The sequence below is a fragment of the Phragmites australis genome, chromosome 5 (assembly GCF_958298935.1).
Source record: "Phragmites australis chromosome 5, lpPhrAust1.1, whole genome shotgun sequence".
NCBI classification, from domain to species: domain Eukaryota; kingdom Viridiplantae; phylum Streptophyta; class Magnoliopsida; order Poales; family Poaceae; genus Phragmites; species Phragmites australis.
The window spans coordinates 21,604,299-21,617,941 of NC_084925.1; the positions used below are offsets into that span (position 1 = coordinate 21,604,299).

Genomic DNA, 13,643 nt, shown 5'->3' on the forward strand with positions numbered 1-13,643 from the left:
ACTCAAACTTAACAATGCAAAAACTGAAAACAAAATTGCGAAGGGCACAAAGTGGTTTGGACAGCAAAAAAACTAAGATCTAAATCCCTTTTTTGTGGGGAAATTTTCAAGACTAGGTGATGGAACACAACGAAGCAAAGGGGATAACTGAGATTACCTAACGGGCAACCAAAGCTCTGATACCAGTTGATGTGTGTCTGCTCGATCTTTCAAATGTAATATGATAAGTCGATTTGGTGGAGTTTCGACGTTGATGATCCAAAGGTTCTGACCAAAACAAATCGAAAACCCTCGCAACCATTATACCACTACCCTGTGGTTATCAACCATGCCAAGACGCAGTTGACCTCGTCAAGAAGACTTTTTCTGCAAGCAAATTGAGAACACAAGTAAGAACAGGTAGATGCAATCTGAATATTGCTGATTACAAATGAAGTGCTCGAGTTTGGGGTTCTACAAACTGATAAACGATAAAACTGTTTAAAAAGAGAATAATCTAAGTAAAACTTAAGCCTAAAACAACAATGGCTACTGTGTATAGGGGCATGAGGAAGTCGACATAGGGTTATGCAGCTGTGGAAAGAGGCATACACAACCTGGACCCCAACCCCGACACGATTACATGACCCGAGAAGGTCCAAAATGGTGATGTAGCATCTTATTCCTTTGACTCTGACTAAACTATAAGGAATATTTGGTCGAGTCTAGATCCATTGGAAATGGCTCGTCATAAGCTTTCTAGCAAGTCCAAGATCGCCTCAATTGGACTTCGTATACGAGAGTTAAGCCTGTCTTACTGACGTGTTGTTCTAAGATTACAAACCGAATTTAGAGTCCTAATTGAGCTCGACTTGTTGTTGGAGTAGACTTGACACTCGAATAATTACGTCTAGGTGAGCTTGTGATGCCTCACTCATGTTCCTAAGCAATAAAACAACACAAAAACTTAGTAGTATGCTATTCTTTATGAAGAAAATATGAACAATGAGGAACGAATTCACCTTATGTGTATCTGAGGGAGCCATACCCTTATCAGGAGATGCAGTGGTGCTTTTTCCCTCCTAGCGTACGTTTCTGTAAATGGATGAAAATCTGTAATATTTTAAAGACCTGTAATATAATTTCATTACTCGTTCTTTGTTATGCCTTGATATGATGAAACATGTTGTAAAGGCTCGTGTTTCGATCTTGGGTATAAAACAATTGCCGGGACTACCGGGATTTGATTCTAGCTAATCATTATGATCGTGATTATACAAATGATCGCTCTAATGATTAATTAGAATCCAATTTAGACGGTTTCTCACACTATCACAACATGGCCCTTATTATTACCACCATAATTGATCCCTAAAAAATGGATTTCTTAGACTTCTAAGGTGTGTGAGCGCTATATTGACATCGACACAAGTGTGACCTTGGCTTGAGAATGGTCCACCAAGTACTTTGAGGGATATGAAAAGCTTCTCAGGAGAAATAATGCAAACTCGCCTTGCATTAGTGCAGCAAGGAGTACTTTGGGTTGACCAGTCCTTAGAAAAAGAAGAGTACAAGAAAAATTTGTACAATTGTCCCAAAGGAGAGGGAGGTGTGTTCCAAAGTTAGAGCTTGAAGCATATCTAGAAGAGTTTGTGAGAATTGATGAGAGGTTTAAAATTTTGAGCTGGTCAAAACAAATGCCAACAAATACCCTGTGATATATGCTATGGCACGTGATTTCCTAGCAATATTGTTGAGCTTTGTTTCTTCAAAATCTGCATTTAGCTGTGGCGGTTGAATTCTTGGTGACAATCGAAGCTCAATGATGCCAAAAACACTTGAAGCATTTGTTTATGGCAAAGACTACCATATGAATTTCCAGACAATGAATGTACAATAAATATTCTATTACAAATATTTTGTTTTAAATGTTCTAAAGATTGACTATAATTTTGTGACACTTTGTGCAGGTCGAACATGAGCAAGATCAGTGCGTATGTATTCTAGATACCTAATGGAGTTAAAGGTAAACATCATGTGTATATAGACCAAGAAATTGTACAAATCATTCGGTGCTCTACATCTCAATATGCTTCCATTGTGATTTGATTTTTATATGGTGCCTTCTGTGCTATTTTTCCTCCTAAATATATGTATATGCACTTTTCTTGACAACAACAAATGTTTTTAGAAATTGCATGCAGCCATTAATAGTTCAATTTTTCAGACATTAATATACTGAAGTGTCCGTTTCCTATGGTACGAACTGATGTTTTGGGTGTCAGTTAGGTGCATTGCTACTGTTTGGATGCTTAAATTTAGGAAATTACCTGATCTGCCTTTTACGTGTTTGCTTCTGATCAAGTAGCTCCATTCTTATCCTTGACATTTTTGTCCCTTGCCACTTCAGTTTTGATTTCAGTGGGTAAATTTTGCCATGCGAATATTAATATATTCAGCTTCTGATACTCGTTTGTAGCAACTTCTACCTTTTAAAGCACTAGTGTCACACCGTTGGTACCAAATAGCATTAGCTCTGTTCAGTAGCATGTCACTGCATAATTACTATTTTTCAGATTTTTGCACTTCGTTACAAGCAAAATTTATCACAGAGCCTATTTGTAAACTTATGTGCTAATTATATACTGTCTTTGTTAGGAAAAGACACTGCTATTTGAACATGTGCATCAACAGAACACCTAGCTACTTTTTAAAATCGAAACTAGTCTCTTTTGAAGTCACTGTGGGAAATTCTGATCATGTAGCATGTCAAATGTTTGTTTGTGAATTCACAAATGATTGCTTCTTGCAGTTTCTCGACCACTGACGCAAGAGGTTGATGAAGGTAAGCATCCATGTAAAAATCGGAGCGATATATGGAACAAGGCGTTAATTGTGATAATTTACTGATGTAGCTAAATTTATGTAAATTTGGTATGTAGAAAGGATATGAATAAGATGTTATCGTGTCTTTGAATCTTTCGTGTATCCTCAATTTATTTATGTAGGAAACTTTGTGATTATTTTTTATGTAGCTTTTTTTTGTCTTTGGCATTTAGGAAGATTTACATGCATCTTTACTGCTTATTTTTTGTTTCTTTTATTTTGTGTATTTTTCTAGTCTTCCATTGGTTCGAGTTTGAATTTTTTTCTGATTTTTCATCATTTATTTCATTAGTTCAAACGTGTGTACGATTTGTCTTATTTTTTGTCCGAATTTTCCAGTTTTCCATTATTTGTGATTTTTGTTAAAAAATCATTCTTCATTTGTTATTTCATTAGTCCAAAAGCATCACAGTAGTCATGCTCATGCAGTGATTACACAATACAACATATTGTCTTATTTGCGGGCTTGCGGCTGGACGCCTGGTTCCTCAGCCATGGGTTGGGTAATGGGTTGAACCCTTTTAGGTGAGAAAACTTGGTGGATTGGTCAGTGATAGCTCATCTTACTGGTCCTATAATGGACCACCCTCTTCTAGCTAGAAGAGGTTGATGTTGGTTCATCCTTCGATTACGACTTCCTTTCTAGGTTTATCTGTCATTCAGCTCACTTGATAATAGGCAGTTGCAGCTTCGGCAGCTTGGGGCGCGTGAATCTCCTAATCGGATTGAGCAAGTTACAAAACGAAGCACCAGTTAGATGGAAGCACACCATATTTTTTATATACATACAAATTATTCAAAAGTTCTGCAGATTAAAAGCGTAGTTGGTGATAATTTAGCTACATCCAAATAGTGTGTAGCATGCGTAGCAAACCAATGTTGCAGCTTCACATCTTCGCTGCCTATATATAACAGCACACAGATGGAGCCTAAATGCTACGTAGTAATGTTCTGGCACAACACGACGAGTAACGTCAGGAGGACTACTGATCAGAGTCTACTCCTAGGCATGGATGGCGGACACCGTTGAGACCATGGAGTCGACACCACACTTGTTGCGGACGTTGGAGCCCCTGCAGATCTTGTAGTACCCGTGCTCCCCCCAGTTTTCGCCCCAGGAGTTCTTGATGATCCAGTAGGGCTTCTCCTTCAGGCGGATGGGGGCAAAACCAGCCGAGCCATAGCCAACAAGAAGAACACCGTGGTCAAGATGCCTGCCGCAGATGTATGGGCATGACACACCGCCAATGTATGTCTGCATGTAGGCGGCGTTGATACCAACTGCGTGAAACAAATAATGTACATCAGCGATTTCATTGTTCGTAATTGATTGTTCTATATATTTAAACGGATCAGACTTCTCGAAGTAGCAGATTCTAGTACTTACTTGCCAGTGGCCCATGTTTGAGAAGGTTAGCAGCAATTTGATCTTCATCCACAGAGACAACACTGTAGTTTTGAACGGAAGCAACAATCTTGGACTTGTCGAATTTGCATTTACCATCCATCCCAGTGTAAGGGTAATCCTTCTCGCTCTCAAGGCCACCAGATTTCAAAAGATAACTGAAGGCTGAAGTCATCAGCCCACCATTGCATCCTGAATCGCACGAATCAGGTTCTGATGGATCACACTGCAAAATTTACAACAGGAATAGAGGATAGTGAGTTGAGGGATTGATGAATCCGTCGAAGTAAAGCAGGTAGCAGCAACATCAAGCCAGCATATATACAAATCCTACTGGCACAAACTCTGCAAACACATATGGGACACAGCTCATAGGTTTAGCTTCATGTGTTCAATAGTCAGAAGTGATTGCCTCATATGATACCAAAACACAAGTTGGAGCAATACAGTACTCTAAAAAGATCACATCAAGAATCCCCTATTCAGCCTGAATGATGCTGGGGATTACGGGCTTGTTTGGTTGCTGCCCTGAGAAGGATTTGCCTGGCCAGATGGATGCTGGACCTCTGCTTGTGTTCCGTTTGGTTGATGCCCTGAGATGGTGCCGGACTCAAGCAGGGAACTCGGGCTCAGGTGCTCGTTTTCGGTTGCCTGACAGCTCGCAGCAAGACTTAGCAACGGGATTAGTTTATTCGCTACCTCCCAGGCATATGGCAGCAACCAAACAAGGAGGAAAACGCAATGCCTGAGCAGGCAAAATCAATCACAGACTCAGAGAGTACTCAGGCAAGCAAAATGCTCAGGCAAATGGACGAGAGCAGCAACCAAACAAGCCCTACATGTAGAACGAGAGAGAACAAGAGAGAAGTCAGAGACAACTCGCAAGTTTGTATTGATCATCTCAGGGTCTATTTACACAAGTATAGAAGTGCTAATAACCTTAACAGAGAGTCAGCTACAATGGTGCTAACTACCAGCGAGAGAGAGAGAGGGGAGGTGGCGCTTGAATAGGATTACACTAACAGTCACTGAAACTAACTGAAATAGAATCGGTCAGCTATTAGTGTTTCTACATTACAGATGTGGACTCACTTGCAGCCCCATGCCCCATGGGATGCTGAGTAAGTACTCACTAAAACAGCTAATCAAGAATAAACGGAACTGACAGATGTGAAATAAAATCACAGATTAGTAAGATTATCATGTATGATGTTGCCAGCTTGTTTTTCTTCAATTTATATCCCACAGTTTTCGTTATTTTTCTCCCTAATGAATTGTTCAGTAAGTATTTGAGGAAGTCTCATTTTCACGGGGCTTTCCAAACTCATGACTCATGAGTTGTCCACTTAATTGACAACCAAATCAACCTAGCTCCCAATTATTTCAGCAGTAATTCTAGATAGTCCAAATCAACTTGGTTCTACAGTATTTCACAGTAATTTGAGATAGCCTATATAATCCATAGAGACCTAAGAACTCGTGCACAAAACGCCATCAGCTCCAATCACACACCTCCCTAACACCATCAGTAGTAAGATTTTTCATCTTTGTTAAATCCATCTACTCCACCACAATCAACTAAGCCAACCAGTATAGTTCTCTACGCTATCTTCGATTGCTACGACGAACACTTCTGACTCGACTCTCAAGGAGTGACATCTCAATCTGCACTTAGAGCATCTCCAAAAGGAATGCTATCACTCACGCCATCGTTAAAATAGCGTGAGCAGCACAAAAATATGGCTCCAACAGACGTCAACGGACACGTCATTTTTGAAGGCCCTTCAAATCGGACTCCCCACACGCCAAATATAGCGTGCGCTCCAGGGCCGCCATCGAGCAACCACCGCTTCCCACCCGCCTTCCTCCTCTTCCTCTCCCCTCTTCCCCATCGACAAGCTGCCCCATTCCTCCCTGCCGCCATGGTCCTCCGGCCTTGCTCCAACCTCCAGAACTGCCGCCACCTCTATCTTCTAGGCCAGCCGGTGCCACTTATCCCCATCCAGATCCAAATCAAATCGAGCTCTATCTCTAAATGGAATCCCCCTCAATCGCCAGCCGCTCTCACTGAATCCTAACCGATTTGGGTGTGATTTCCCTCGGGTTTATCTCTAGAGGTGGCCTATATATGGAGGAGGATGGATCTATTCTGGAGAGAGAGGAGAATGGGGGTAGAGCCCCTACTGCACCAAAGGCCAGCGGTGTATTATAGATAGTCTGTTGGAGTTGCTCTTATACCACTCTTTCATCTGCTAATTTCCCTTTCGAGTTTTCTCACTACTCCGTGTCCTCTCAAATTCCCTTCCAAATCCCCCTTGCCCCCTCCAAGATTTGTGCGCCGCTGCCCAATCAGAAAGGAAGAAAAATAGGAAAAGGACACCACACCAGCTGACAAAACACGGGCATTAGGCCGGAAAAATCCAACCTTTCTTGCAGCAACCATGAATCAATCACAAAGAATTACGCAAGGGAAGAAAGAAAGGATAGCCTCTCTCCTCACCTCATGGTCGCAGTCGACCATCTGCTGCTCGGAAAGCACCTTCAGCTTGCCAGTGGCGAGGTAGTGCGCCCCCTCCAGAGCCCCCGACGCGCTGAACGACCAGCAAGACCCGCACGAACCCTACACACCAACAAAAATATAAGGAACCGCTCATACGCAAAGGCGAGATCAAATCGATCAAAGACAGCTCTCGATCGGCGGATCCATGGGAGCCGGATTCGGGCGGACCTGGTTCTTGACGGGCCCGACGGCGCCGTGGTCCCTCCAGTCGAAGTCGCCGGGGAGCCCGTCGGTGGGCAGCACGGGCGCCTCGTGCGCCGAGTCCCCGAGCTCCCTCAGGAGCGCGCGCCGGGACTTGCGGAGGCCGAGGTAGGTCCGGCGGAACTCGGCGGGGGTGAGGTCGGCGAACTTGGTGACGCCGTGCTCCGCCGACGGGTCCAGCAGCTGGTGCCGGCGCGCGCGGCGCAGGTTGGACTTGAACACGGACAGCCGGTACGCGTGCTCGTCGGCGTCCTTGTACGACTTGCCGAACCGCTGCACGAAGCTGGCGAAGTGGGACGCGGCGTTCAGCTCCAGGTCATTCTCGTCGCCGCCAGAGACCACCTGCCGGATCAGGGGGTCCTCGTTGTCCACGGCGGGGACCGCCCGCGCCAGAGAGAGGAGGAGGATGGGGAGGAGAAAGCGATGAGCCATTGGGGATTCCTTGCTTTCTCCCCTTGCTTGTTTGGATTGGTTACTTCGGCTTTCTTGGTTCTCCCCACTAGGAGTAGCTTTATAGAGAGTTGATTCTAGATATTTTCAGTTGAGACTTGTAATTATTTTTTCATTCATATATATATATATATATATATATAGGACACATATTCTATACTCCTAGGAGTATGTACTCCCACATGCAATATACCACCTAAACAAACACTTTATACTCTTTTATTATTTTTAGTATACTCTAATACTAATTCTAAGATACTCCAATATGAGTTGTATGAAAAAAAATTCAATGTTAGCATTTTATTTTTGCTATATACTCTTTTTTATACATAAAAGAAGTATATACGCAAATTATGATAAAAATCATGGAATTTCATAAAAAATTTCGTGGGATTTGTATTGTAGTATCTTATAATTATTAATGAAGTATATTTAAAGTGATAAAGAAGTATAACACACGTGTAAAAGTGGTATATGAGAGGTGGGAGTACATACACCCAGGAGTACATACTAGTTTTCCTATATATATATATATATATAGTGAGGTTATTTTGTGTCTATACGTAATTGCTATTCGCACTACGTATATCCTTTAGTTACAATCCAAAACACTATAAGTTACAACTTGTTATATAGACTAGTTACAATTTTACGTCTAAAAATGCATAATTACAACACGAGAAGTTAATATTGTGAGTTACAACTTGTTATTCGTACTACGTACATCCCCAGTTACAACTCGAAATATTATGAGTTACAACTTATTAGATAGACCAGTTATAACTTCACGTCCAGAAATACATAATTGCAACACGAGAAGCTAACATTGTGAGTTACAACTTGTTATTCACACTGCGTATATCCCCCAGTTATAACACGAAATACTGTGAGTTACAACTTGTTAGGTAGACCAGTGTCCACAAATGCATAATTGCAACACAAGAAGCTAATACTGTGAGTTACAACTTGTTAGGTAGACCAGTTACAACTTCACATCTAGAAATACATAATTGCAACACAAGAAGCTAACACTGTGAGTTACAACTTGTTATTTGCACTGCGCATATCCCCCAATTACAACCCAAAACACTGTGAATTACAACTTATTATGTAGACCAGTTACAACTTCGCGTTCATAAATGCATAATTGCAACATGAGAAGCTAACATTGTGAGTTACAACTTATTATTCGCATTGCGCATATTTTCCAGTTACAACCCGAAACACTATAAGTTACAACTTATAGGGTGTACGTAGACATGAACTACAGTGAGCATACGTGCAGAATATACATATAGTATATATATACATATATGTATATATGTGTATATTTATATATATAATTAGTAGTATATAAAAACTAAATAACTTAAGAGCTAATTGCTAAATAAACTCATTTTATCTACTTATATATGTTTCGAGTATTATGAATGTATCTAAATGAAATATTTTTTCTTGCCAAACTATATCAATTTTAAAACATTTGTCTTTAATAATCATAAGTCATGTTATATTGCTCTAACCTGAGCTCTAGTTATTTTTAGTTATATATTTTTTAAAAATAGAAAATATATTAACTAATATTAAGAAAAAATTATGTTTTTTTACCAGGATCAAATTAATAGTTCTAGAACCTATTTAATTTATCTCTCCTCAGCCCCCTATCGTCTAATCGTGGCTCCGCCCCTTAAGACCCTCATTACAGTGGTTTTGTATAATGCTCTTTGCAACTATGTTATGTATCATAGGAAAAACAATCTTTTTGTGTGTGTGTACACTAATGAATCAAATGAATTGAAAAATGTGAGCTGCACAAGTAAGTTGTATGTGAAACAGTTCCAATTTCAAAATCAGTTTTATAAGTGGCATTCATGAAAGATAAGGCTAACCTATGGATACCATATATGTGGAAAAAATCAAAGTCACATCGTAAAACCTCACTGAAAATATTGTCAGCTTGTCTATAGCGCTTTGGATATCATAGTTTCTAAAACCATGGTATTAAGAAAATAGATTTATAACCCAGAGTCATGTAATACCATGGTTTAGAAAAAAGATGTCATGGATAGAGTTTCTCAAAGAAAAACTGTAATTTTGGCAAAACTATGGTTTTCAAACTACAAGATTTGTTACATACAAAAACCTCCTAGTTTTCTAAAACCAAAGTACTTTGTAAAACCATAGTATTTTTTTTAAAAAAAAAACTTTGTATCCAAACCTGGATTTAATGCTATATTCATCCAAACAAAAAGAGCTTTGAATTTGCCAAACTGGTAAGTTTCAAAACTGAACATTGATTTTGAGTTTTAAGCATGTTTTAGACAAGATTGAAGAATTGGACGTGATTTCAAGCAAGTTCCAATTGCTCCTAAAGAATCTGGCTAACTTTGGCCAAGTTTTCACAAGCATGTTTGAGAAATTTAAGCACATTACCATATTTTCAATGGCTTCCTAACCTATTATTAACCTATTATGTTGCACAATTGAGCTCATATACTCAAGGTCATATTGGCTCCTCACCACCACTAATGTCTCTTTTTTTCCCTCCCCTCTACTTTTTTCCTCTTTCTTCTTCCTCCTCCTCCCTCTCTTTTTCTTTCTCTTCCACGTCCAAAAATTGGAGGGGGGAGGGGGCAAAGGGGCTCCCAATCCTAAGTGCGCCTAGAGGTAGGGGGCTTAGCCCCCTGCATCCACGGTGGATCCACTACTAACTGTTAGCCTATACAATTAGGACTGAAGCAAAAATTAGTCACCATATAAGCAGGATAGTCTGTTCTAGATCTAGTATATTTTAACTTTATGATTTTTTTTCAATCCAATTTGCACGGGCCTATAGATCGAGGTTTAGACAACTACCTAGTTTCCCTAGACTCTACCCACCGCTAGCCACGATGCCCGACCCTCATAACCCACTACTACAATTGTTTTACCTGCACATGTGAACCCTAATGTGCCCTTTTGTGAGCAACATTAGACTAGGTCCTAGTTGCTGATCTTGTGTCCACCTTTGCCGCAAGTTGGGCTCAACATGATCTAAATTTACTAGAGGGGTGTCAAACTAGTCTTTGCTTGTATACGATAATCGAGAAAGGAGGGATGAGTAAGGGAGGGAAATTATAGTGTAGCTCTTGTTCGATTGATCTTACAATGCTAGGGACTACTGAAGCAAAGAGTTTACTTTGAATGTCGAGAATCAGTTTTTGAATATGCATATGGTATTGAATTTATAAGTAGCGCACTATTGTTAAACTCTCGCGCATGAGCAATTGCTAAGGGGCTAATAACCGGTACTGAAAAGTTACTATCAGTGTCGGTTCATGATTGGAACTAGCACTGATATATTAGTGCCGGTTCCAATCACAAATCAGCATAATAGTGAGTTTTTAGTGCCGATTTGTGCTACAACCGGTACTGATAATGAAGAGACTATCGATACCGGTTCGCGTCACGAACCGACATTGATAGTTGATGACAACCGATTTTTCGAAATTCATAATTTTTTTATACGTTGTCGGATGGAGATAAACTTTATATGAAAATCATAGCTTTCGATGAGATCATTCACAAACCGTGGCGGTCGCCTTGATATCCTTTTTTATTGGCAGCAAATAAAACAAAGAACTAAGATATCAATCAAGGTTTTTGTCGCACAACAAAGCAAGAGGATCGCAAATACATTGGTACTTATCAATTCCATTCCTGTATGGCTGGAATTGTCATATGCAAACTCTTGCGTTCCATTCCACTCATTCCGTTTGGAACATGTCTGTAATGACTGGAATAGCTAGCATGTCCCGTTCTGTTACGCTAAAAAAATAGGTTATAAAGCTAAAGATGTCGCATGAATTAAGGGTTAGATACATATGTTCTACAAATAAAACATATGTTTAATATATAGTATTTTGCATTATACAACATATTATATATTTATATATTATTTTACTATATTCTGAAATGGTACACCAGAATGACCCGCTACCAACATGTAAATACGGAATTGACAAGTACCAACAACCGTCACCATCCACCTGTCCTGTAGTGTGATTATGCAATTTTTTGAGGACCTCATACGAAAATTTCCAGTGTACCCAAGGGCCAAGGTCGTCCCTTTCGGCGTCAAAATAAAGTGCCGACGTGTTGCGTAAACTACCACACCACTAGAGACCGAGCCTTAGATTATTCCTAAGCCATTCCTTTCTGGATCAAAATTTCTTCACCAACGGTTGAAGATAACAAAAAATAAAAAAAATAGGTACAAAGAGAGAATAAAATAAAGAAAACATAATTAGAGATAAGAGAAAATAAAAAGAATAAAAATGGGAAGAGAAATTAGAAAGGGAACAAAATGAACTAAACGAAATGCAAGGAATATGATTTGAAAAGATTCTTGTCCCTTTCAGCGCTTCAACGGTTTCCTTTACGGTTCCTGTCACGAAAGGATTATCAGGTTATTCCCTCCAAAACAGGATTCTCTTTTTTTTTCATGAATCTTTTCGAAAAAAACTATTGAAGATGAGAGAAAATAAAAATAATAAAAACGGAGAGAAAAATTAGCTCGGATGGTAAGTCTCGTTGTGAGCAGTTGCCCACCACCTGCTCATTGAAATTTAATTCCTAAATAATTTTAGGTTTTATCACATGCTGAATACTGGTATCTAGGACTATCTCTTTAATACAAGCATATGAGTGTGAGTATACATTGTAGATTTTAGCTTGCATATAAGAAATATATGGGTGAGTACGTAGATGTGATATAAGTTATACTTCCTCCGTTTTTTCAATACTTAATATTTTTATCAAGCATGCAAAATTAGACAATCATTTGGGTAAAAATTTATGACCAAATTGCACTTGTTATCAGCACACTTACAAGACACATGGCGAAAAATTGTGGCTAGGGACGTGCAGCTGAACAGGACATAGAATTTTCTACACACTTAGCTCGCAGAGTTGTTGAATAGAGTTATTATGGGGGCAAAATAGGAAAACTAGCATTAGAAAACATGACAAATATTTACAAGATAATTTGTACTTTGAATACTACGTCCTCAAATAAAACTAGACGTGGCAACAAGTTTACCCGTTCCCATGCGAGCCTTTATCAATGACATATGGGCCCTCCTCTCCGGAGACGAAACTGGCTGGGCCGCGGTTCAGGTCAGGTAGTCGTTTAGTTAATTGGCACGAGGAGGCGTGCGGGAACAGGAGAGCTCGATCCCGGATTCCCGTTCGTTTTGTGGCAGCGGTGACCACGACGGCAAGTCGGAGTCGGAGGTCGACACGCGGAGCGACCTCCGCCTTGGAAATATCTCGGGATTCCTATCCTTTAGGAAGCCCATGTCGCCGTCCAGACTGAACCCTCCTATAGTCCTATCTTTTTAGTATTTCTGCCACGGAGAACCGAAGCTATGTTCGGTTGTTCACTGCATATTCCATCTATTTAAGAATATAATGTATATTTTGTTTTAAAAAAGTTATCAAAAATAAAATTTAACCATTAACTCTCTTATAATATATTTCCAATTATTATAAAATTAATATCATATTAAAAGTGCTTTAAATATAGATTTATTGAAACAAAGTTTCTATACTAAACATATATATAATTTAACTTATTGTCAGTTAAAACTTACGAAAATCAATTTTTTTCGAAATAAAATATGTCTTATATTCTTGGAGGAATCAATGCAAATATTTCGATCAATACAAGTAGAAAAAGGCAAGCAGATGCAGATCTCTACGGTATCTAGAAAAAAAGCAAAAAAAAAAAAAAAATCATGTATAATCAGCTTGCGGGTGAAAGCTATTGGGAGGTAGCTTCTGTTTCAGTTTAATCTCAGCTTTCGTTTACTCAGAAGCATGTATGATTAAAATCCTATTTATCCTGTGCTAGCACTTCAATTTTTACTTACGAAGCTATGCCAATTATGGCCATAATTATGTACTCCCTCCCTCTCAAAATAGATAACGTTTTAGAGTTAACCACAAGTATTAATGTGAAAGATAAAATAACCATCTTACTCTTTTTTTAATATTATTTATTGTGTAGAAAATAAGACTTGTATTGAGAAAAAAGTTATTTAATAAGGAGGGTAATATTGAAAAACTAAACTAAAATTATCTCAAAATTATAAAACGTTATGTATTTTAATATTATCCAAA

At 39.3% G+C, this 13,643-nt stretch overlaps 1 protein-coding gene across 1 annotated transcript; it reads right to left on the reverse strand.

Moving 5' to 3' along the window:
- Window positions 1-3,618: 3,618 nt before the first annotated feature.
- Window positions 3,619-7,535, reverse strand: LOC133918916 (cysteine proteinase 1-like). Its single transcript, XM_062363045.1, has 4 exons — window positions 6,999-7,535; window positions 6,771-6,890; window positions 4,253-4,496; window positions 3,619-4,146 (listed from the first exon to the last, which is right to left on the reverse strand). Exons 1-4 carry the CDS (start codon window positions 7,461-7,463, stop codon window positions 3,869-3,871), a joined length of 1,107 nt encoding a protein of 368 aa, XP_062219029.1. The 5' UTR covers window positions 7,464-7,535; the 3' UTR covers window positions 3,619-3,868.
- Between the last annotated feature and the right edge of the window lie 6,108 nt (window positions 7,536-13,643).